At 38.7% G+C, this 24,384-nt stretch overlaps 1 protein-coding gene across 1 annotated transcript; it reads right to left on the bottom strand.

Annotated features, from left to right (window-relative positions):
* Positions 1–453: 453 nt before the first annotated feature.
* On the bottom strand, positions 454–14,348 carry LOC118773231 (desmoglein-4-like). The gene is made up of 14 exons (XM_036522074.1): positions 14,196–14,348; positions 9,692–9,817; positions 8,864–9,019; positions 8,638–8,779; positions 8,211–8,371; positions 7,545–7,679; positions 7,250–7,435; positions 6,759–7,129; positions 5,863–6,005; positions 4,577–4,798; positions 3,949–4,182; positions 3,408–3,544; positions 2,542–2,817; positions 454–2,211 (listed from the first exon to the last, which is right to left on the bottom strand). The coding sequence occupies exons 1-14, from the start codon at positions 14,247–14,249 to the stop codon at positions 1,105–1,107; spliced, it is 3,450 nt and encodes a 1,149-aa protein (XP_036377967.1). The 5' UTR covers positions 14,250–14,348; the 3' UTR covers positions 454–1,104.
* Positions 14,349–24,384: the final 10,036 nt, after the last annotated feature.

Here is a 24,384-nt window from a genome sequence, read left to right as displayed (position 1 = left end):
CAGTTTAATTCTGTTTTTGCACTGTGTATGAATGAAAAATGTAACAGTTTTCCATGAATCTAAGTTAAAATACAAGACTCAAATCCATCAGCACAACACAAGACTTGTTCATCAACAAAATACATAAATCCAAAAAATATATATTAAACATAACAAACAGTTAAACATTAATGAAAATACCCAAACAACCCCCCCCCCCCCCAAAAAAAAAAAGAAACATGTACAATAAACCCATACAGAAAAAGTTAAGAAATGTTAAAAGAAGTGTGCCCTGGAAAAACCAGAACTCACAGTAAGCTTTTTTTTGGAGGAAAATGGCATGTATGGCATGACCCGTGGATTTTATGAAGGGTGGTTAGCACAAGTTCACAAAAGTTACATCTCTTAAAGGAGGCAGGTAAAAGAAAAGAATATTCTCACGCTGCTTGAGGCGAAATATTGAAATTGAAGTATGATTTTTTTTTCATATGTCACCCTACTTAGCTGTAATCACTTGCCTATAAGGCAGGGTCTGGAGGCATGCAGTGGCAATACTGCATGTGTGCTAATGAGATGGACAGTCTCGTTTCAGGTTTTCGCTTCTAACTCCACACCAGTTATAACAATATTTCATTACGTTGTCTTCCAGAGGCAGTCAGTCAGAATGGAAAAGGATGTAGGACAGCTGCACACCTGATATCAGCCCTGATACAATATGAATTTATAGCGCACTCCAACACACACAAAAAATTTATGTCAAACATTTTTGAAATCGTAAAACACTATAATACACTGATCTAAAAGGCAGACATGCTTATATGTTATGCTAATACAAAGAGCAGACTGACTTTTGTTTTCTTGTCTCAATACTTAACAACATGACTCCCTGTGCACAACCAACCACTGGCATAAATTCTCATGGAAGGAACTGAACAGACTTGACTTAACGTTTTGTTGAAGCAACAATTCAAGAGTAAAGCCCCACCGTTACGTCCCAGATGTGTAATGGCGTCCAGGTGTATGGGTGAGGGACGCAACACAAAAGAAAACAACCAGAAAATGCTGATTGGGTTTCAGCCAATCAGGATCACCTACAACTTTTTAACATTCTTTGGTGGTCCCTCCTTACACATTTCGACTAGACACTACTTTTTTCTCCTGGACCACTACTTTGTGAGAGCTAGGCAGACCAGTCACCTGAGTTGGGCTTCCATTCAACCCGATCAGTGTCCCCTGGGAGCCAAAGATCGATCCCATACCCTGTTCTTTAAAGACTACATTCTGGGATCCAGACAGTTCTCCCCTCTGTAATGTTGACCCAGACATACCTTCCTGCACTCCCAGCCCACTGCTCCCCTGTCTCTCCACTAGCAGGATGTTCTGAGACCCAGAGATGGGTCCCCTCTGCAGGGTACCTTGTTGGATCCATGTTGGGGTTCCTGGCAGCACCTGTCCTGCACCCACCTGTTCTTCTACTAGCATGATGTTCTGTGACCCCGACAGACCTCCCATTTGGACAAGGCCTGTCCCCTCTCTCATCACCTGGCCTGAACCCACATTCCTCTCCACCAACACAACATTCTCGCCCCTGTTTAAGGTACCCTGCTGCACCCCAATTACACCACTGTGTGCGACAGGACCCCCCACCACTCTTCTCTCCTGGACAACCACGTTCCCCGCTGCTGGAGCATCACTCACCACATACATACCCTGCATGGTAGGCACAGAGGGCCTCTCTGACACCAGAACTGTGTTGTGAACCTGAGGCTCAACAACATACCGAGTAGCCTGTAAAACCGGAGCCGTAGCATAGTAAACAGGCTGCTGAATGAGGTACGTCTGGTTCGGAACCACCACATTCTCACAGACACTCACTTTGGGGAGGGTGGCCGCATAATTACTCTCCACTACGACGTTTCTCTCGGCAGAGGTTTCTGCCACGTTGGAGCTTGCCACATTCAGAGTGCCGGAGGAGTTCACTGTTGTCACGGTGCTGTGCTCAACTGCGGGCGTCGACGCGATGGCGGAAACTTCAGATTCGATTTTTTGACCTTTGCAAATCTCAGCCAGGGTTTTAAACTTGGGGTCTAAGTCATTGAGGAATTCCAGGTCGTCGTCAGCTTCGAGGATGCTGCAGCACCCTACTGATCCTGCAGCAGAGCCTTGTCCTTCATAGTCATAGACCAGCAAGTTATCCTTTGTTGGATGGTCTTCTATGGTTTGGATGCTTTTCTACACCATTGACAGGGAAATATGCAAAGGCAGTGTCACTGCATTGACAACCATTTTGCAAACATGCAATATAGATATGCTTTTCATAATATAATGATGTATAGTAAATTATCTGATTTTGTTTGTGTGTTTATTCTCCCATTCTATCTGACAAATCCTTACTCAAGGTGATCAGCCTTTAAACTCGCTGACTCATTAATGGGGAGGAGTATTAACTAAATTATAGAATTTATTACACTAAAATTCTTAATATTTTTTAAAAAGTGTTTGTATACTGTTATCTGACTTTGACAGTGCTTGCATTGATACTAAGTCAGTCAAATCTCTAACCTGTGAGTAGTACTCTTCCAAATAATCCATTGGGAGGGCAAATCCGTCATACATGTGTTCTTCGCTGCCCTCAATTTTGGAGTAGAAAGCGCTCCCTTGCTCCTTGCCCATGTATTCGCCTTCCATGTGTCCATTGGACTGGTAGAACATGCCGCCTCCATGACCAATCGTTGAAGCCGAGGACAAGAAGCCGGCCCCGGCTCCTACAGCACCCACAGTGGCAGTTTTTATGAAGCCGTCACCCATGTCCATTGGGGCAGTCAGCAGAGGGACGTCCTGAGAGGACAGAAAAGCCGGGAGAATCCATTTCAGCTGAGAGAACTCGGTTTTGCCCTTCCGTGGGGAGCGGACCAAAGGCACACAAACACTTAGTGACTCGTTCTCTCAGTGAGAATGTTGGGATGAAGAACCAGTAATTGAATGTCCTTTCATTGCTTGATATTGTTGCTGTGTTTATATCTATCTGCAAAATTACTTCATAGAATGCAGTGTGTACCACAGAATTATTCCTTGTCAGTTCAACAAGGTGAGAAGCTCATGGAAATTAGTTGCTAGTTTGCTACAAACTGCAACTAGTTTGCTCTTAGACTTGTCCACTAGAAGGAAGGGTGTCTCAGAATATATACAAAAGTCAGGTTTGTTCCAAATGAATCAGCGCCCAAAGGCAGTAAACTTATTCAATAAATGCTGTTAGAGGATAAAAGTACACTTCTGTGTTCTGTATTATATTTACTGTATATATATATAACAGTCCTCAAAGGGGACTGTTTCTTAGGTGTTTCACAAAAACCCACCCCAGACATATTCATGTTTTCACTCATTGTCCGAAAATTGTCAAAAAGTACATTCATCATTTCACTACTTACCTTGTCTTCTCCTTTTCCTTCTGTGTGGTAAGAAATCAGATGTTCTTTGGTGTCAAAAGGCAAATCGGCAAAACCGCTGGCTATCCCTCCCACACCAGCACCTCCACAGGTGCAGAAGAGCAGCAGGAGGGGCACCACTGTGGAAACGGTGAGGAAGGAAAGGTGCACATCAGCTTCTGCTTGTTATCATTAATGATCTTTGACTGAATCTTAACATAATACTATGACAATGCATTGGATCAGTAATGATGCTGTCACAATAGTCTTCTTTTATTCCTAAATTGTAGGACATTTTGCACATTCCTATAATCATCTCGTTGCATGCCTGTGACAGTGTTAAATAAGTCTTTTACAATGAAACCTAACTTCAACCCAGGATTCAAATCCCTGGGAGTTTCACACGCTGATCCTTTTATAACATACAATATACAAGACTGGTTTCCTCAAAGTTCACTGATTCATCAACAAAATGCCCGAAGACATGGGATACTGTTACTAACAAACAAAAGGGTCTTATGTTCTGCAGCAGTACTTTACTCACACAGAAGCAAGAGGAGGCCGAGCATGAGCAGACCAATCCCAGGGGCTCCGAAAATAGCACTTGTCTCGTCCTTTCCTCTGCTGCCGCAGACTTTATTTGCCGTGCAGGTGCACACCTCCACCTTGATGTTCTGTCTGTCAGGGCAGACCTCCCCTTGATTGTCTGCGATCTCAACAGCCACTTCATAGGAGCCTGGCCACAAGGTCTCATTGGCCCTCAGAATCGCTGTAGTGTCTTCAGTAGAAAAAAAGGAATAAAAACTTTTTAGAAGGAAAAAGTGCTACAGTGGTTAATTTGGAGCCTCCCTTAATGTGCTTGCTTCCGTGATATTCATGAGTGCATGAACACATGTGAAAACCAGAAAACAAGCATTATACTTTTAACTAAGAATCCTACTGCACACAAATGTTAAGGTTGGTGCATTAGGCTTCTAGGTGGTACTAGAGTGCTATATAGTATTTCACCTTCTGCTGGAGTATTACATTTGCATTTAGTAACTTGTCAGATGCTCTTATCCAGAGTGACATACAAAGCAAGGGTTCAAAAGTTCATACAATAAGATTGTGTTAGCAATCCTCTGAGGTTGCAGAACAAAGTGAATATGAAGAGACCAGCTACAGTTACTCACCATTCAGGCGCTCCACTGTCCATTTTCCCTTGGTTTCTTCAGGTATGATGGTAAATTTAAAGGGAGCTCCGTTGGGATAAGCATCTTCATCTACCGCTGTGGCGAGCACAACTTTCTCATCTGAGCACAGGGTCTGAGAAGTGCTAGTGAGTGTGGGACAGTGGTCATTCATGTCTTCTACCTGGAGAGCAATGGTTCCAGTAGCAGTTTTGGAGGGCATATCTAGAAAAATAAGAATAATTATCTGACTTTTTTTCAAGTAAATTAAACAATAGCACAGAGTATGTCTCATGTTTGGTTTTTTATTATCAATTATTTCAACAAATACTTTCAAATGGTCTGGTCTACTCATTATACGTGACAACAGTAATGATGTAATGAAAGCACAAAGGAGATTTAATTTTTTATCACTCAAAGTCAAGGGCCTGTTCATGCGTAGGAACAATTTTATGCATATAGTGAGCGTACAGTCACAATGACAGACATTTTAGAATTCATTAATTTGTTCTTAGCTGGAATGAGTTCCTAAGTATGAATGAATTTCACGACTGATACAGTCCGCTCGTACCATGCAAGCACTCAAATCTGAGCAAGCTGACGTTTTTGGCAGCATTTCAGCTACACCTGCACCTCTGAAGTTAGAATATCCTTTAATGGGATTGCCAGGACATTTACTCAGGGCTACTTAAAGGTAGCATGAATGAGCATGCAGTGTAAAAATGATTAGGATTCATCAGTATATGAACAAGAGTAAGAACAAAAATGGTTGTTTCCACATGTTTCATAAATCTGGTATGACTTTTTCATACAAATTTAATTGAAGAACAAAATGTGCTCATTTTTATAAATATTTTCATCTTGAATGAATGCACTTATATTCTATTGTGCTGGAAGTTGCTCTGGATAAGAGCATATGCTAAATGAATAAAATGTAATTTTGATGAATGAGCGGCCCAATGAGCGGAGGCTATATATAACTGTAACCTATGTAAGTCACTTTGGATAAAAGCGTCTGCCAAATGAATAAATGTAAATGTAAATGTATATAACATTCCACCAGATGGCGATACAACTTGACTTATCACCTGAAAGCATTCTGTACTGTGTGAGACTGCTTTCACATGAACCTGTATGAGTTTTGTGGTATGAGGAACAGTACGCATTGCACAACTGTATCTAAAGTGAAGAAAAAATCCATTCAACACTCTTATCTGCCTATCCCGGTCTGTAGGTGCTTTGTTCTGAATTACCCCAAAATTTTATTTGATTTTTATTTTAGAACTTGCCTTGTGTTATGCAGAGAATTTTGGCATAGTATGTTCCGTTGACCAGGTGCTTGGACTCCCGATCTGGGGCTTTGTTGAGTCTGATTTCTGCAGTCTTTTCATCAATGACCAACCAGTTGTCAGGATCATGTCCCTTTACATACCTATGGTTATAAAATAATACAATACTGAGATGCTGTACACAATCCACCAATGAACAGGAACTGTCTTCCCATTGTAATACCTGAAATCCAGATACTACTACTGCACAATGACATACAGGTGTGTGACATGTTCTAAACAGGATCCTGTACCTTTTTAACACTTTGTATTTTGCAAAGGTTAGTCTTCCCTCAAATGAGCTCAATTCTACTAGCTACCAAAGCTGATTCACTGTTAAGGTTATTTCCAGTTTCCTCAAGGGGACTAAGAGAAAAATCATTTTCCCTCTCTGTATTTTGTGGGGTTTCTTTGTCTTTGTCATACTATCAAGTGCATGATGTTTTTGTATATCCCTGTATTTAGCTGTTGGTGACTCTCCATTAGATCATTGAATGAAATTATTCTAAGAAGTTTGTTTTCTGCTGCTAAAGCATTTTGCTATATTTGCTGTTTCTGGAATTGTTTACATAAAGTATGCAATTCTCTGTGATAAATTTCTTTGTATAAAGGATTTTATGAAATGAAATTTGATTGCATGACTGATAAAATAATGCAACATTGACTTACAGCCAGGATTCAATTAGAATGCACGGCAGTTTGTACAGCAACAACTTTTTTGTTACTAATTCAATTGAGAAATATGAAATATGAGAAAATGCATTATGTTTTCACTGAATTCAGGTCTTATTAACCACAAATGAATTTTTTTCAAAAGACACAAATAATTCAAATGCAAGAAGTTGTGGGTTTCTAACCTGACATTTTCAGCAGGCTTCAGTGTGTCTCCATCAATGGCTGGATATGTTGCAATTATATTTTTTATGTTGAACTTTTTGCTGTCCTCAGAAACGGGCACATCCTTGACCTTGGGTTTGAACATGGGGCCCTCAGGCATGTTGTTTACTTTGATCTTGACAGGATATGGTTTACTCACGACCATGCTCCCTCCCCCACCAGCTCCTCCTGCTCCTGCTGCAGCACCAGCACCTCCACCTCCACCTCCACCTCCACCTCCACCTCCAGCACTGTATTCTCCAAAGCCTCCACCAGATACTGTGTAGTATTTTGCTTTGTTTCGTACAACCACTCCAAGGTCAAGCTCTTTCAGGTCTTCATAATCAACTGGCTTTAAAAGAGAAAACAAACTTTCTCAGTTTTGTTTTTTAAAAGACTTGCCACTTGGTTAACTTTTTTGCTGTTGTTGTTGAGGTTATTGTTCAAAAAACAGGTGCAAAAAGGACCATACCTTTTCCAACATTAAAATGCCCTCATTGGTCTTGGGGTCAGTGGTGATGCTGAAGTAGCCAGCGTCATTTCCTGAAATGATCTCAAACTGCGCAAGCCAGTTGTCGGTGTTTTCCAAATCAAGATCGCTGGCTTTGAACCTCATCACCTCCACACCCTGTATATTTTCATCTATGCTGCCTGTATACTGGGAGACACAGAGAATACATCAAGGTCAAATACCTTACATTCCAGCCATTTATTTAAAACAGACTTAAGAAAAATTAAGAGGTAAATAGTAAAATTTTTAGTTTTACATCTTCTTTGTCCAGTGTGGGAACGTTGTCATTGACATCAAGGATGTTGACTTTAACAGTGCCTGTTCCAGTGTTGCCATTTACTGCACCATCCAGATCTGTTCCTTTCACAACCAAAGTGTAAGACCCATGTAACTGTAATAAGAAATAAAATCAAAACGTTTTGTGGCATTGTAGATTCACAAAGCATTTGTTTGTATGTCATTCCTTTGCAAGTACCTTAATCACAAAAAAGTTGCTGAAAACTGGAAACCATCTATAGCTAAGCAGGTATACGAAAACAGCTATTCTAAAACACAAAAGTCATCCTCAAGGAAGAATACATTTAATGATGTAATGATGGTCTGTTTTTACTTTTTCAACTTTGTTCTGATATTACACAAATGCTAATTAGGATGTGCATACACACAGTCTATCCAACATGCTGTTGTCCATTCTAAGTAATTCATTTGAATAAGTAGTATCTTTCTTGGTTTTTATACACCAACCAAATCAAGGCAGTGTAAGAGTCAGCCTTCAGACATTAGCACTTCCTCAAATTCATCACTCAAATTTAATTTTTTTTTTAATGTATTATAGTTTAAGCACCCAAGAACACATTTAAGCACCCTTATATTGTAAAATGCATAAAGTAACATGTTCCAAGTAAAATGATCAGAAACTTACCTCTCGGTCAAGACTAGGTTTTCTGACATAAAGTGAGCCATCTGGTTTTATGTAGAACATGTCTCCTCCTGGACTCTGGCTCACAATGCTGTATGCTATTTTTGAATTTATGTTACCAGGCTCATCATCATCTGTGGCATTTATCTTCATAACAAAAGTGTCTATGATTCAAGAGAGGAAAACAAGCTCAGAAGATTCAGCAGACTTTGCAAAGAGCAAAGACAAAACAAACAAGGAGAATGGTAACCCAGCTCAAACTGCAACAAATAAACCAACTGTGTTCGTTTATTTATTTTGTTTTGTTTTGTTTATTTATTTAGTTTTGACTCAATATAAACAAATGAAAAATTGGTTTACTTTATATTACTATTATCAGCTACTTGTTTTTTTTATATGGGGGAGTGGGGGGGTGGAGAAGGAAACATGCCTGTTGGACTTAATTCATACACAGATCCAGGTGACATTTCGCCAAATACAGGGGCACAGTCATTTTCATCCTCAACTTGGACACGGAGCTCAATGTTCTTCTCAGCATACTCCCCATTCGCATATCGGGCAACCCCCGAGAGCTGAAAAGTCAATGAAAAGAATATGCATTGACTGCATTCCGAAGGACACCATTTTCATGCAGCCAGTTTTGAAACCAAACTCACATTGTAAAGGTGGATCTTCTCTCTGTCAAGAATATCTGTAATTCTCACAAAGCCAGAGACTGGATCAACTATAAACAAATTAACAGGAGGTTCATCAGCGCCACGGCCCTTCAAATAGTATCTCACTGGTGCTTTAAACTCCTGGTCTGATCGAATCTGAAAAGACAAAAACAAGTATGTTAAAACTTTTCCTTCCAATAACCACATATATGTTACATCTGATGCAGATACATCTGGTCAGAGACAGACTAACATACACTGACAGATGCTGATTTTCTGTTTATTTGCTAGACACAGTTTATTAAATTGTGAGTTCACACCTTACTGATGAACTTATTGGTAATCTACCACTACTTTGCTATGCATGGCCTGTTGCTGTAGCATATAAAGCCTAATGATTGGCAAACTAATTTCTGGATAAATGTGCAGATTACTGAGCCACCAGGGGCCCTCAGAAGTTTTACAGATTTTTCTAAGAATGAGACTTATATGCAACGCCAAGGGCTTCAGTTGTAAAATAAAATGTTGGATTTATCACATGAAAAAACCTACATCAACTTTTCTTAAGAAGCAGCATAAGTATCTTTGATTTTTAGCTCACTTTCCTTTTAAAACGGATTTTATCTTGTTTAATAAATATGATAAAGACAGTTGCTTTTATCACACTGTTAGTTTATTACAAGCCAGTGCAAAAACAAATGCTGTTTAGAAAAGACTGCCCTTTCTTATAATAATAATAATAATGATAACATATGATAATGACATGTACCACTTCTTTCAGGTATTTCATTCATTTGAGCATTATGGCTGATAGGATAAGAACCTTACTTTTGCAATATACTCCCTAGACCGATAATCGGTATTCTCTTTCAGCTTCTGTGGAGGAATAATCCATTCTCTTTTCTGTCTCCTCAGTTCTGGAGATTTCTTTCCTTCTGCTTCAACACCGAAAACCTGAAAAAAAGGGGAAATGCAAACGAGTTGAATAAATGACCATAAAAAGATGGTTTGGGCCCAAACAGACCACGAATGTGCCAAATGGATAGTCTGGCCTATTCTAATACAAGGTAGGAACATGTTACCATGTTTTAATGTACCTGTCACCTGAACAAGTTAGTCTGATAAATATGGGAATGTGACAAACATACCACTTGCCAGCTCTTACAAATTTACTGTCACGGGTTCCACAAAACATGAGTGTCACAGTGAAAACCTGACAGTTGCCAACCCTGTCACATGTTGAGACATGTTGTGTATATGTCTGATATGTTAACATAGTAATTAGCCTGAAAATGTAGCATCCCACAGTTTCTTTGAGGACTACTTTATTTCCAATGTAGGGGTCTGAGAACAATTTTCTTTCTTTCCTATATTAGGAATTTCAAATCTTAACTGCTGCTGATTGCAACTGGTGCTATACAAAATAAAAGACTGGCTAGTTGACTGATTCTACAGTAAGTAACAATAAGCTACATGAACTTGTGAGAGGCCTATGAAAAAAAAACTGTTCAATGACTAGACCAGTGTAAAGAATTTTTTACTTTTTAATTTCAGTTGCCATGAGTAATCTTCACTCTGAAGTCATGTATGTGCTTGTACGCACAATCTATGACGCAGTGCATAATGAGTCAGAGCTTCTGATTAAAATAAACACGACAGGGTATTTCAGACTTCTTGGAAAAATCAAGTTCAGACAGAATGAGACCTCCCACAACCCAGGCACAATTCTGCTGACAGCAGTACCATATTCAGAGCAATGTCAGACCAGGAAAGGTGGCCCACAGCTAAGCCAGTGCAGTGGAGAGGGGCCTGTTTTAGCTTCCCACTAAGATCGACAAGCCCTGTTAAACTGTGCCTCCATGTTTACAAGATACAGAGCTCGGTAAGAATGGATTTAGGATTTAGCGGAATTAAGAAAAGACAGAAAACCCAACGCAAATTCGTTATTCTCTCTAACATGTGCTTAAGTATTTGCTAACATTTTATCTTGGCACAACACATATCAGCTCTGCTGTTTCATCAAAAACATGTTGTAACACAGATGGCTCAGATGTGTAGTATTCAGATTAAATTTCAAAAACATGTCCCATTTAAATCTTTTTCTTTCACAAAGCAAACATATGACATATGACCACACAAAGCACAATGTTTAATTACATTGCATTACATTAAATTACAAGCATTTATCAGATGCTCTTATCCAGAACGACTTACATAGATTACAATTTTTACATGTTATCCATTTATTCAGCTGGAAATCTACTGAGGCAATTGTGGGTTAAGTACCTTGCCCAAGGATACATCAGCAGTGCCCCAGTAGGGACTTAAACCAACAACCTTTCATTATTGCACTGCAGTCCTGGTGAACTACTTGTTAGGCGAGTAGTGAATTAGGCAGTTTCCTTAGAGGAAGTCAACGTTTATGTCACTTATTCATTTAATGGTGTATTTGTGAAGGTGACTATGAAATAAATATATCAGACTAAACAAAAAGAATGTATCTAGACTTCTCACTTCCTGTTTCTTTAAGAATTCAAATTCTCATATGAATTTTTCACATTGCTGTCTGCCTGATCAGAACTTGACACTGCTGGAACTGACTGTGGGATTAGACTCATAATGTAGCCATGCCCATACTGATGGGCTGCACTGAGCCTCAGACAAAAGAATCTATTGGTCTCGCTCCTGCATTTCGCCTCATGTTTTTTACTGTAGAATGTGTGTGTAGAATGACAAATATCATATGCTGTAGAAATGCAGGGACAAATAATTTGGTTTTACTGCTTTGCCACAAATCAAAGTAAACTGGCAAACAAAGATCATTTGACTAAAGTATTCAAACCTCAGTCAACTGGAATCTGAGGATTTGAACTACGAACACTTTCAGGTCCTAGCTCACAGCATTAAACTGTCATTGCACAACAAGTAAAATGCTATCTCCAAAATGACTACGTAATTTAAAAGTGACCTACTAGGATCATGAGTACACCAAACCAAGTTGTTGTGTTCCACATCCTGTGGAGGTAGAAACACTGGCGGAGTCATAAACTGTCTATGCATACCATTTTCAGTCAGTGAAAGGTAACTTGTTTCTCTAACTTTTAAGTTATACTGCAATCTGCAGCCTTAAAATAATTCTATTTTTTTCACCAAGACATTGTGCTACCAGTTGAGTCTTCATTGCTTCAGTCACTGCCCTCTCCGCTCCCCATTTCACTTAGCCATAGATACCAAAAAATCAGTGTTTCTCAACCAAGTAGCGTGCCACCAGAGCCAATCAGGTGTGCTGTGGAAATTTTCCATATAATATTTTTAATAAAACTGAATGTTACAATTCTGAAATTGTGTATTTACACCATTGGCCTGTCAATGTAGGTCCATGATATACTCTGCTAAAATTTCAAACTGAATGTATGTACTGAATGCTATTTATATGGCTATAATGAGCAATGTAGGGGAGTATAAGGTTTTTGTGGTTGGGGACAATGGAGTTCTACAGGCTTTTGTCATCTATGGACAGTGTGCTGTCTTAGAAAAAGAACTGTGTTACATGACAGTGTCCCCTTATAGGAGGAAATTGTGCACTAACATCAAAAAGATTTCCCATTGACTAACATGTATAGAACATTCAGAAATAGAACATTCTATTACATGTAGCTGACATCACAATAGTCATGGTACAGTGGCCACAGACCATCTCTTAAGCAAAGCTTGTAACTACTAGCTTCTACAATGCTGTGCCTTTTCAAGCCAACTTAAAGTTTGTCCTCAAACAATTATACCTGTAATTAAACTAATACTACTGTTTTTCACCCATGTTTTCCTCATTTATAAGGAGCAAAATATTTCCTGAGTCTGACTGCCTGTGCCTGCATATACCCCAAAATAATACAAAATTCAAGGTAAGCACCTTTTCTTTTTTTACGAATCATACTGGTTTACATTGGTGGACGTGTGTGTTGTAGCTAATGGATCATCACATTACTTTCATAACAGCTCACTTGGCAGTAAATAAGAGGTGGGGCACAAGGCTGGAATATCATCGTTCCTACAGAACCTGTCACTCAATATCCTTCCCCACCCATCTCCACCTTTGTGCTTTACAATGGTTAAGTCCCAGCCTGTAAGTGGCATGCGGATTAAGGGGGAAAGATCAGAGAGTTGAGATAGGAGCATACATGAGAAAAGTATGTTCAGCACAAAGCAGCCTTATTTCTCGCATATTTTGTTTCTATTCTAATACCACTTTTTTGCATTATGTTTTATAACACAGGATTTTCCTCAATCAGATCGACCAACTCTTCCTGATCATAAGTCCAAACAGTTTGCATTTTTAAAATAGTCTTCTCTATTCAGTCAAGAATACCTGTTGAGTGGTCTAGAATTCTTCATGTAGAATCTTAGTAACAAAGGTCCCAACTACCCTATTACTCTGACTGGTAAGGTCCTGATGACCCTTGCAAGCAGAAGTCACCCTAAGTCACGTTTTCCTTATCCATGAGATAAAGTAGCTCAGTAAAACGCAACAGCCAAAACGTGTTTTCATTTTTGCTTATAGCTTCTCATAATAGATATAGATATCCATACCGGTTCCGTGCACGTTCATGCACATTCCGTTATTTCCTTTTTTTTATTTACATAAAAATTTGAAAAAAGACTGTAGGCTACAACATTCAGCTGGAGCAAAATGCTTCAACTAAAACACCTGTGAGATCTACACACACAGTCTGTTCAAAACGGGGGGAGTTTCCTTGCCCAGACGTGTCAAACTGACCTCTCCTAGGCGACTCATTCCGCCAATCAGCACGCCCTACCCCAGACTTGTAAAAAACGGTGCATGCAAACCCTGAACTAGGAAGGAAGAAACAAGACTCAGATCACACATTACGAATTTCATTGCTGTGCATACGTGTTTAAACTTGTATAATGTAAAAATCCACATTCCATTACGCGGATGGCGCCGTCCAATGTTCACAGACAATCCGTTAAACTTTCGGTGTCGGTTCATACAAGTTCACGCCGATATGATCCTTCAAGCTGCGCATAGTGTTACATTACCCCATTAGCGACACCCATCGTGTACAACATGTTTTATAAAGACTAACGATGGTAGAAACTTTTACATGCCCCCAGATTACAATTACCGCTTCCTCAGTTCTCTCAATTTGGTTTGAAAAGTAGTCTTTGGAGGAGAGATCGAACAGAATAACAACATGAAAGTACTGTCGATGCCGTCTCATTCCGAACAAACACATTTCTGTCAAATGACTGGTAGTTAACCACAATATTAATGAATCAAACAACCGCAGTTATAGATACTGTCTCTGCTTACCGCTAAAAAGAAAACCAATAGTAACCCGATGCTTGGCAGACGAAACCGAGCCATTGAAGGTTACAGCTCCTTTGAGAAGTTGTTCAAAATCCAACAGGTGACTTCTTGATATGTCCGATTCTGTTATTAAACCTGTAATGACCTCCTTGAAGGGTTCAGACTAACTTTTGTGAAGGGTGTAGTCAAAGGAGGTACTTAACCTCCTAACATTTCAGTGCGCCCACACCCACACCCACACCCACACCTGCTGGTTTGTAGGTGGATCTATCCATGACAACAGAAGTGCTGTAAGACGGTTTTATTTTGAATCAACATGGTTGCTTGTGTGTTTTATAGAGAAAAATGGCGAAAGTGTGCGTTGCTTTATAATAGTAATTATTATTGTTGTATTAAAATAAGAACCAGACACCAGATTCTGCAAGAAAAGAATGTGCCGGAAGTGTTATTTACAAAGATAATGTAATGAGGATAGTTTGACAGGCCCTCTTCATGTTTGTTATTTTACAATTCACATGGGTTTTTACATTAGGAAATGTCCTTCCGACGGACGGATTCCACAAATGTGTTAGATGAAATAAAAAATTATTTCCCAAGTGTGTCCAATTACGTTTATGTCCCAACATAGTAGGCTAATATTCGATACATTAACACTGAATAAACCATCATACTGCTCCCTCGACAAACTGAAACTCGACAGCAGTCGACCCCGACTGGAACACTCGAGGTTAATCAGTTTGTTAGTGCTGGCTTGAGTTTTGGAAACAACAATCGGCCATTCGTGTTTGTTAAAATCCGTGAAACCGCACGAGATCAAAATTGTTTTCCCTACTGCAGCAGAAATATAGACATTGAATCCACGCCAAGATACTTTATTCACAGTGTGACAATATTAGATATTAAGATCGTTATATATCTCATGTTGCCTGTTCCATTCGTACAACGCTGCCTTGACAATTCAATGGTAAATATAGCCTACATTAGTAATCGTACAAATTACAAGCAGCGAATTACACAACATGCAGCGAATTTTATGTAGGCTATTATTCTTTTATGGATACAGAAATTTAAAGATGATAATAATAATGATTTAAAAAGTAAAAAAAAAAAAAAAAAAACATTGTGACTTTTTTCGGTCTTATATGGCAGTGAGAGAGGTGATCGTACATTGCTCTGCTCTTCACTCTTGTTATTAAATGTAAGACTTAAAATGTTTGCGGCTCGCTTTATTTGACCCTGAATCCAACATATTTCAACAGGAGTTAATCACATTATCACATTTACTTAAAACCATGCCGATGTTCATCCTTAATGACCTCTTCTGATCACAATACTGTATATTCGACTCTCTCACACTGTTTTACACACACAAGGTCGTAGAGAAAATGGAAACACCACACAATGATAAAGTGTTCGTATTCATAATGATAAAGGACTCTACAGGTGTTTCATATGAACTAATTATCAATACATTTCTGCTATAAAAGATGTTTAATATGTCTTTAGTATGAGTTTCTACAGCAACATGTGAGATTTAACAGATTTTGAAACACATCATAGCTGGCGCCCGAATATCAGGTGCATCAATCACACATATGGTAAAATTATTTAACATGTAAAGGGGAACGGTGTTGAAAATCATGATGGCATACACCAAAGGAAAAACTGCATCTGGAAAGAGGAACAGTGGTCAGGACACAAAGCTCACCTATAGGGATAGAAGGACACTTAACAGGATATTTGCTAAAACCCACAAAATAACTGCTTAAAAAATTCCACAAACTAATTCAATGTTACATTTCATTACATTACATTCATTTAGCAGATGCTCTTATCCAGAGAAACTCCCAGCTACACATCTAGGACCCAGTCTCAACAAAACCTGTACCTGAGCTTTACAGGGAACTGATATTTATGGTAGAGCTGCCATTCAGAAATTACTTGTAACAAAGGCCTGTGGTGTAATGAGCACAAAACCTGGACTTCAGAGCAGTTTATGACAGTAATATGGTCTGGTGATTCATCTTTTACTGTCTCTCCTGTGTCTGGATGGGGCTACATTGTGAGAAAGCCAAGGGAAGCCTTCAACACACATTGCGTATTCCCAACTGTTAAACATGGTGGATCTGTTAAGTATGGGCAGCCATCTTGTAAAGAGTTATTGGGTACGATTATTACTCTGTGTGATAGAATTACAGAAAAAAAATATGAAGCCATTTTAGGTGATCCAGTGCACCTTATAGTGTTCCTAAGACGTTACTGTATTTCAAGACAATAACGCACCCATACACATTGATAAACAGATTCAAGAGAAGTTTCATGATCATCAGCATAAAATCAAATCCCTTCCATGGCCTCCCCAATAACCAGATCGAAACATCACTCAACCCTTATGCGAATTTTATGGAACGTAATGCGGGGGTGATTTCCCAATTCCTTCATCTCTCAAAGCTTTTCTTCTTCAAGGAGGGTCCCATGTCTCACTAGAAACAGTTCAAAACTTGTACAACAGCATTCCAAGAAGGATATAAGATGTTCTGAAGGCAAAGGGTGGCCCAGTTCCTTATTAGTTAATGGATATTTAGATTTTGTTTGGTGTTTTATTATTTGGTGTATTATTTTGTCTAACCCCTGTGTGTGTGTGTGTGTGTGTGTGTGTGTGTGTGTGTGTGTATGTGTGTGTGTGTGTGCACATTGGTAGACAATAGATACTTGTTGTAAGCAATTCTTCTGTTCTGGATTTTCAGGTTGTCTAATTTTCTCTCATAGACAGTGGTTCTCCAGACTGACAAAAAGATCCAATTGAGACAAGTATTGACAAAACTGAATAACTGTAAACCTGAGACAACATCATGTTGTCTATTTTAATCTCACATGTATTAGTAATAGCATAAAACCCAAAACAGATTTTTAGCCTCAAATGGTGTGAAATCTCTTGCTGAATAGATCATTTTAATATTACTCTATATATACACACAGAAAGAGCATATAAACTGTTGGGTTGTCACCCAGAAATTGGGCTGAGACTTGAAAAAGTTCACTGTGAGAGATCTGCAGCCCTACTGTGCATGTGTCCTTTTCTCAATGATGAAAATGTCCCCCAACCTTTAATGTGCAGACATGATATGCCTGTAAAACGTCACAAATTCAACAGCAACAAATCCTTCCACAGAGTTTCACAGAGGTTCTGAGGAGAGGGGAGCTCTGGTTATAACTGGAGTGTACAGTACAATGGGACCTCTAGCTCTACACTTTAGGGCTCATCGGCACGGTACTGGAATGTTGCGTGACGTTAGGCTGGTCGAACTGGCCTAGATCTCACGTTGTACTGCCTCTTTGCCTTGTTTTCCATCAGCTCTCCCCTGCAGCAGCTCCTTGCCCACTTTCAGCTGGGGCGTAGGCTTTTGGGCGTGATCCAGGAAGCGCGGCTGAACCCAGTCCTCTCGTCCACTAACAGGGTGGATGTTGCCGCGGGAATGATCCGAGGCGTGGCAAGGCGGTGAGTCATCTCACCGGCGCGCCCAGATGGGCCCGCATGCGGTGTCTGTCTGCACCGAAAGGAAACACACAGGAACCACGCCCTTTCCTTACCTGTACAGACAGATCCGTCACTCCCTGCTCTCGCAAAACCGGTCTGCCCACACACTCCTGGCCCAGCGGGGTAAACACCCTGGGGAGGAACAAACAGTACACTCCGGCGAACATGTTTCTCACACTGTGACTGTCTCAGGCATGCGGACTGGATGCATGAATCACGCGTGCAGATTCATCGGTGTGGATGAAACAGGTGTCTCCTAAAATGCTGTCCTTTCAATCAAGATGGTACCTGGTGTTTATTAATTGATGAATTGATCAAACTGGTTGATGGTATATATGAAATGGTTTTGATTTTGCTGGCTGCTGACATACACTGAGCATATGTCAAGAACAAAAAGAACAATAGGTTTGTTTCAGTTACAGATAATTTAGTGGGGGTTGTTCGCATATTGGAAGTATCCACAATTTAGACACAATGACATTACTTGTAAAATAAATCTGTGTGTTTCAGCATACATACACAACTGCCATTAATCTAATCATTGAACTGCTTTTTTATATTTAATTTCTACTTAATCATAGGTCATATTACCTTTACACTATAAATTTGACATTTTAAAATGTTATAATAGCAATAAAATATAGTTAAATAAATATGGAGTGTGTTTTTGTAGGTATGTGTGTGAAAGAAAGGGAGTAGCATGCAGTATAGAAGTAGATACAACAGTAACAATATTGTACGCAGCCATGCAGTCACTGTAAAAAATAAGGAATTATTCTGGATAAAGTGGTGAGCTGAGATGATTACAGTTGTCTTCTTCTCAGCAGAATTGCAAATTAATGAACAACTCATGTTTTGACTCCTGCTGACTCTATCTTTAAAAAATTATGGATTACACAGAGCATGAAATAGTAATAATAATAATAATATTTATTATTTTCTGTAATGGCATGAGATGCCTCATATCCGTACCACAAACAGTAAGCGTGTGCTAAGAAAAAAAGAAAATAAACTAAAGTTAACTTGGAATTTAAGTGGAAATGACTCTTGTTTTGAGGTACGTGTGCATTTTATTCATATGGAGGAAACGCACCCTTTATAATGGGTTCCCTGTAAATGCTTCATATTGCTCGGCGTTAGTACACCAAAAACAGTGATGACAGAGGAAAATTGCCCCAGGAGATTTTCTGAACCAGGACATTTTGACCTTACCAGACACACCCTGCTTGAAAGGTTTCACTTGCATTGCTCTCTCTCTCTCTCTCTCTCTCTCTCGCTCTCCCGCTCTCATAATATTGCCATGGCAACCGCATAACCGAAAGATAAACCTCAGAGCAGGTTTACACTTATCCAACTCCTGTATGATATGTCTTTCTCACCAACAGGTGATTTCCTGTTGGTTAAAAAAAATCAGCCAGTACTGCCTCGGAGAGTACCTTTGCTGTCGCTGGGGAAATTTATCCCCCCTGTGTAATCATGCAAGCTTACTGTAGTTTCCTTCACTTTCCTGCCAGGAAATCCTTCCCCTGTAACCCATAAGTAACAGATCACAGATCAATGCATGGATAACTTATGTGTCAGATTAGAGAAATATAAGCAACAATCGTGATCCTGGTAAATCAGTGAAGGCACTTGCTCTGAGCACAAGGCTGCGTCCTACAGCATTGCAATGAATCAAGAAAGTCTATACCTTCTTTCAAAATCTCTTGTTTTGGTGCCTTAAAGGCTGAAATCAAGACAATTAAAGTCAGACTTTTAAAAGCTTTATTTATACATTGTAACCAACAATATCAAAGTTAAAATTTAAGACAGATTTTCAAAAAAAAAAATTAATACTGGGTGGCACCTTGGAGTCTAGCAGAAGTCTATTAGCTTCTTACATCTTGATTTTGCAATTTTCTCCCATCCTTCTTAACTGTAGACCTCAAACTTACTGAAATTGTGAGGGGACCATTCACGAACAGCTCACTTCAAGTCAGTTCAACAATTTTCAGTGAGAATTTGCTCCATTCCAGGACATTGATCTTCCTTTTTTTAGCCCTTCCACTGTGGAGTTGGCTGTGTGCTTTGGGACACTGTTATGCTAAAAGGTAAATTTTTTCCCCATATTCAGCTTTTTTAAAATTAATTAATTATTATTTTAATTTTTTTTTGTTTTACAGAGGAGAGCAGGTTTTTTTTCAATTAGCACAATTATAACTCCCATGATAATGTATGGTGTGTACACCTATGCAACCAAGGTGTTTCAGTTCTTCTATTTTAAATTAATATTGAGAAATTGTTGATCTTTCGGTTTACTCTGTTGTTGTGGGTTACCATGCATAACTGAAAGTGGAAGAAAATGAGATGTAATGGGTTTTCATTTCAGGCCTCAAGGCAATGAAAACAAGGGTATGTGTACACACACACACACACACACACATAGTACTGGTCAAAAGTTTGGACACACCTGATCAGAAAAATGGGAAACATGCATGCAAAGAAATTTTGATCTGAAGACTTATAACGAATATAAATAATGAAATTGATGCCAATGTGAGTTTCTTTTCTTTTTTTTATTTTTAGGCGACTTTGAAAAAAAATATATTATTAGGCAACTTTAAAGAATCTAAAATATAAGGTAGTTTTGATTTGTGTGACACTTTTTTGGTAATGCATAATTCCATTTGTGTTATTTCATAGTTTTGATGTCTTTGCTATTATTCTAAAATGTGGAAAATAGTAAAAAATAAAGAAATACCCTTCTATGTGTAATTTTGTCCAAACTAACATAACAATCAGGACTCTGAACTTTTTACATAATAACCCTACTAGTGGTTTTATGTAGAATCCTATTTTTTGTGATTCGCTCACAGTTCATATTATGCGTTTGACACCACATGGTCTGATTCATTGTTAGCTTGCCATCTTTAACCACTGTTTCATAGTGGAGCAGAACAACACATGCTGCTCTGTAGGCCTATCTTTGTCACCAGTGCTGTCTGCCTTTGCTTGTCTTGGCTTGTTCCTCTTCCTCCTCTTTTTTAGATGAGTGCTCTTTGGTGGAGTTTGCTGCTACTCTCATCTATTTACTACCTGACCACCTGCTGAGTTAGTGTGTGTTTTATTTTTTCGTTGTAGACTCCAAGCACCTGGAAACCTGGACAAGACAGTGACGAATGAATTGGCACCTTATCTTTGCCAAAGCTCTGCCTGTTTTCACACATCTCCCATGACACACTTGAGTGGACACGGGCTGGATGAGTTTAAACTAGTTATAATAGTCATCTTTGAATGCTGAGATAATTGCTGAGAAAGGGTGTAACCATATGCACAGCCACATGAAGACAAAGCATATTCACACACGTGATCATTCCATACCTCTTTTATAACTGCTGCTATATTAGATTCTTTTAACTAAAATTTAAATTTATTTAATTTTATAAAATTCCCCAGTAAAACAGAATTCAAATTACAAGGTAGCACAAAGCATTTAATAAATACAATGTGCTCCACGCATACTACATTTATACATTATTGTTAAGGGTGGTAAAAGGGAATCGTGTTTATACCAGTAGACTGTACACCTGATTGTCAGTTTGGATTCCATTTAGGAAATAATCTGTTGTAGCCTTAGGAAAAGGGACCTCAGTTGACCCCCCCATGAAAATTAACAGAATGCATCATCGTATGTATAAGACATAAGCAATGTTAGAGGCCCTGGATAAGTGTCTACTACCAAAAAATATAAAGAACTCATGATGTTTTTTAAAATGTTAATAATAAAATTGGATTTCATTTTGTTTTTTTGCCCGATTTGCCTTCATATGTAGCCTGAGCAGTCGCCTGATCAGATCATGCTTACCTGAGAATATGACTGCTGAGTTATGAGATATATCATATGTGTTCCTGAGATGTGCTGTATATGGATGTAATAAAACGTGTTGTGCAATTTCTCAGGATAATTACAAAAATCTTTTATAATCACACATCTGAACTCACAGGCAGAACAACAGGCCTGGCTAATTGGAGCTGCTGACTTTCCCAGGTTTTCACTGTCTCGTGAAAATTATTCACCCAATGAATCATTATTTCGGTATTATAAAACAGACACTCCACCCTTATAATAAGGGCTTGACTTGTCTTTTTCTTTTTGTTGAAAAACAGATGACAAAATGATGACTTAAAATATGAACGAAAGCTTAAAATAGAATGAAATCTGGGCAAAGTTAACACAGTGTTGCCCAACTGTCCGATTCTTCTGATTCTTTGCTGCCCATACTTTGAGTGACATCTTTCAAAGGAAGCGATGCTTTTAATGGGCTGAGTTTAGGGGGTAAAAAAATGTTAATGTTTGTGCAGAATATTATATTTTTCCCATCTTCCCATCATTTGAAAGATGGCAATAAAATACAAACAGCTGATCAAAATGTTTTTTCTCACAAAACCTTCCAATTTGGTAGATGGAGTAGATCACACATGTAGTGGAAATTTTGTGTCATGATAACATTAGTTTTTGTGCAATTGCTAAATTGTTTCAACAAAAGTTACAAAGGGGTTGTGGTGTAGCATAGTGGTAAGGAGCAGAGCTTATGACCAAAAGGTTGCCAGTTTTATTCCCCACTGGAGGACTGCTGCTGTACTCTTGGCCAAGGTAAAACAGCATCGTCTCAGTAAATATCCAGCTGTATAAATGGATAACGTGTAACAATTGTAACTTATGTAAGTTGCTCTGCTAAATGTTAATAATGTAATGCAAAAGTTGTTAGGTACATGTGTCTGCTCCTGTTGAACATTTTTGCAACTTATGACCTCGGCATTATTGGATTTTTCCAACACTGATTTTTTTTGTAAAATGCTTAAAAGACATCACCTCCATCTCCCTACCTGTTCATTGCATCCATACGCTGCTTCCTCTACTGTATTTTTTTTCTCTGAATGCTGCTTTGTCAAAGTTACTCAGGTTTTACCTGCACTGAATATAATAGCCACCATGAACCAATGAATTCACAGTATTTATGCATAAAATGTAAACCAGGACTAAATATGACTGTTGTTTGGCCCACCAGTGGGAAACTGGGTACATCTGTTCTTCAGCACCCATCCAGACACTTCAAGCTGTAAACATGTTATGCCACTCTATAATCTCTTACACACTTGTCATTTCTTTCACTGTAGCTAATTATATTGCTATTTTGAATATTGCAGAGTACACAATCAACATCAACATCAACATCAATAAACAGAACAATTTAATGCACCAAAATGGCTAGTTTAATGTTAGCAAAATACAGACTAGGCTAGACAACATGTTAGGCATGTATTGCATGTGAAGCAAAAATAAACTTTAAAATCTTAACATTACATTATTACATTATTGGCATTTAGCAGATGCCCTTATCCAGAGAAACTTATATCAGTTACAGTTTTTTACAATGTTATCTATGTATACAGCTGGGTATTTACTGAGGCAATTCTGGGTTAAGTACCTTGCCCAGGGGTACAGCAGTAGTACCCGAGTGGGGAATCAAGCCAGCAGCCTTTCAGTTATGAACCCTGCTCTGCTACACCGCCACCCCCAAATTAATATATGTATAGCAATATGTTAATATGTCTTAACAAGAATTAATTGTGATAGGCTGTTTCACACTGACCCAGCTGTGATAAGCTGTCTCACACCAATCCCATGGTGATAGGTTGCCTCACATTGATCTGCAACAGGCTACAGTTCAAGCTGATCTCACTGTGATAGGCTATCTCATGATGATACATCTCATACCTCAATGACGCCAGAGCAAAGGTGATAGTGGTAGCCATGCATATGTGCTGAAGTAGCCTGGACAGTGACTGATCATCCACAGAAACAACTCAACAAAGTCCTTCTCAGTGGTCATTACATTACATGCCAACCAATGGTTACACTATAATGATGCACTTTGCACCTACTGCGTATACCTGCCAAGGAAAAAGAGTGATGCTAAGTTAATATTTCTTCCAAAAGAAAAGCAAATGTTACTTTGAGAAGGGAGTCAGGTTAGAGAAGGAAGTGTCAAGTTGGCTCACGTGAAACTAACAAATCAAATTCACTTTAAATGCCATAATATTCTTATGAGGACTCTACCTGTAGTTATTTATATTTTAGTAATATTCATTTCCAGTTTGTAAGGTCAGTCCAGTTAAGCTGACAAAGCAAATCTACATTTTCAAGAACCATATGAATTTGAATAAACGGTATTTTCTATACCTTAACTAAAATGGCAACCACCTTGGTTACAATGTTTGTCTCATTGTCTATTTGCACCTCACACACCTCACAACTCAGGCATTGATTCAAATCCTGACATGCTGCATGATACATCTTACATACTAACAGATGAGTCCTTGAATGTAGTCCTTAAATATTGTACGTTCTACTTTTTATAATCTGTGTAGCAAGCTTTAATATAAATGACCAAGTTGCTTCCTCAAAAAAACATATCCACAGGACTAATGATACTGTGCAGAATTATGAATAAATTATGTTTGAATTTCCTAAAACTATGCAAATACACACAGACCTACAGGACTTTGCCATGCCATACCAGTTTTCACAAATCTTGCAAATATGGAGTATATATGGAATCATTTTGATTTGTGATTTCAAGTGTGATGTATTTATTTCATTTATAATTATTT

This window comes from Megalops cyprinoides, chromosome 2, assembly GCF_013368585.1.
Source record: "Megalops cyprinoides isolate fMegCyp1 chromosome 2, fMegCyp1.pri, whole genome shotgun sequence".
In the NCBI taxonomy this organism is placed as follows: Eukaryota; Metazoa; Chordata; class Actinopteri; order Elopiformes; family Megalopidae; genus Megalops; species Megalops cyprinoides.
Note: the sequence above shows the minus strand (reverse complement) of the source record. Positions and strands in the feature narration are given on the sequence as shown.

Excerpts from the sequence above, each read along its gene's own strand:
- LOC118773231 (XM_036522074.1), bottom strand. The coding sequence starts at position 14,249 with ATGGCTCGGTTTCGTCTGCCAAGCATCGGGTTACTATTGGTTTTCTTT. Across the intron at positions 8,780-8,863 it reads AGAAGATCCACCTTTACAAT|CTCTCGGGGGTTGCCCGATA; the intron begins GTGAGTTTGGTT and ends TTGACTTTTCAG. Across the intron at positions 6,006-6,758 it reads AAGCCTGCTGAAAATGTCAG|GTATGTAAAGGGACATGATC; the intron begins GTTAGAAACCCA and ends TTATAACCATAG.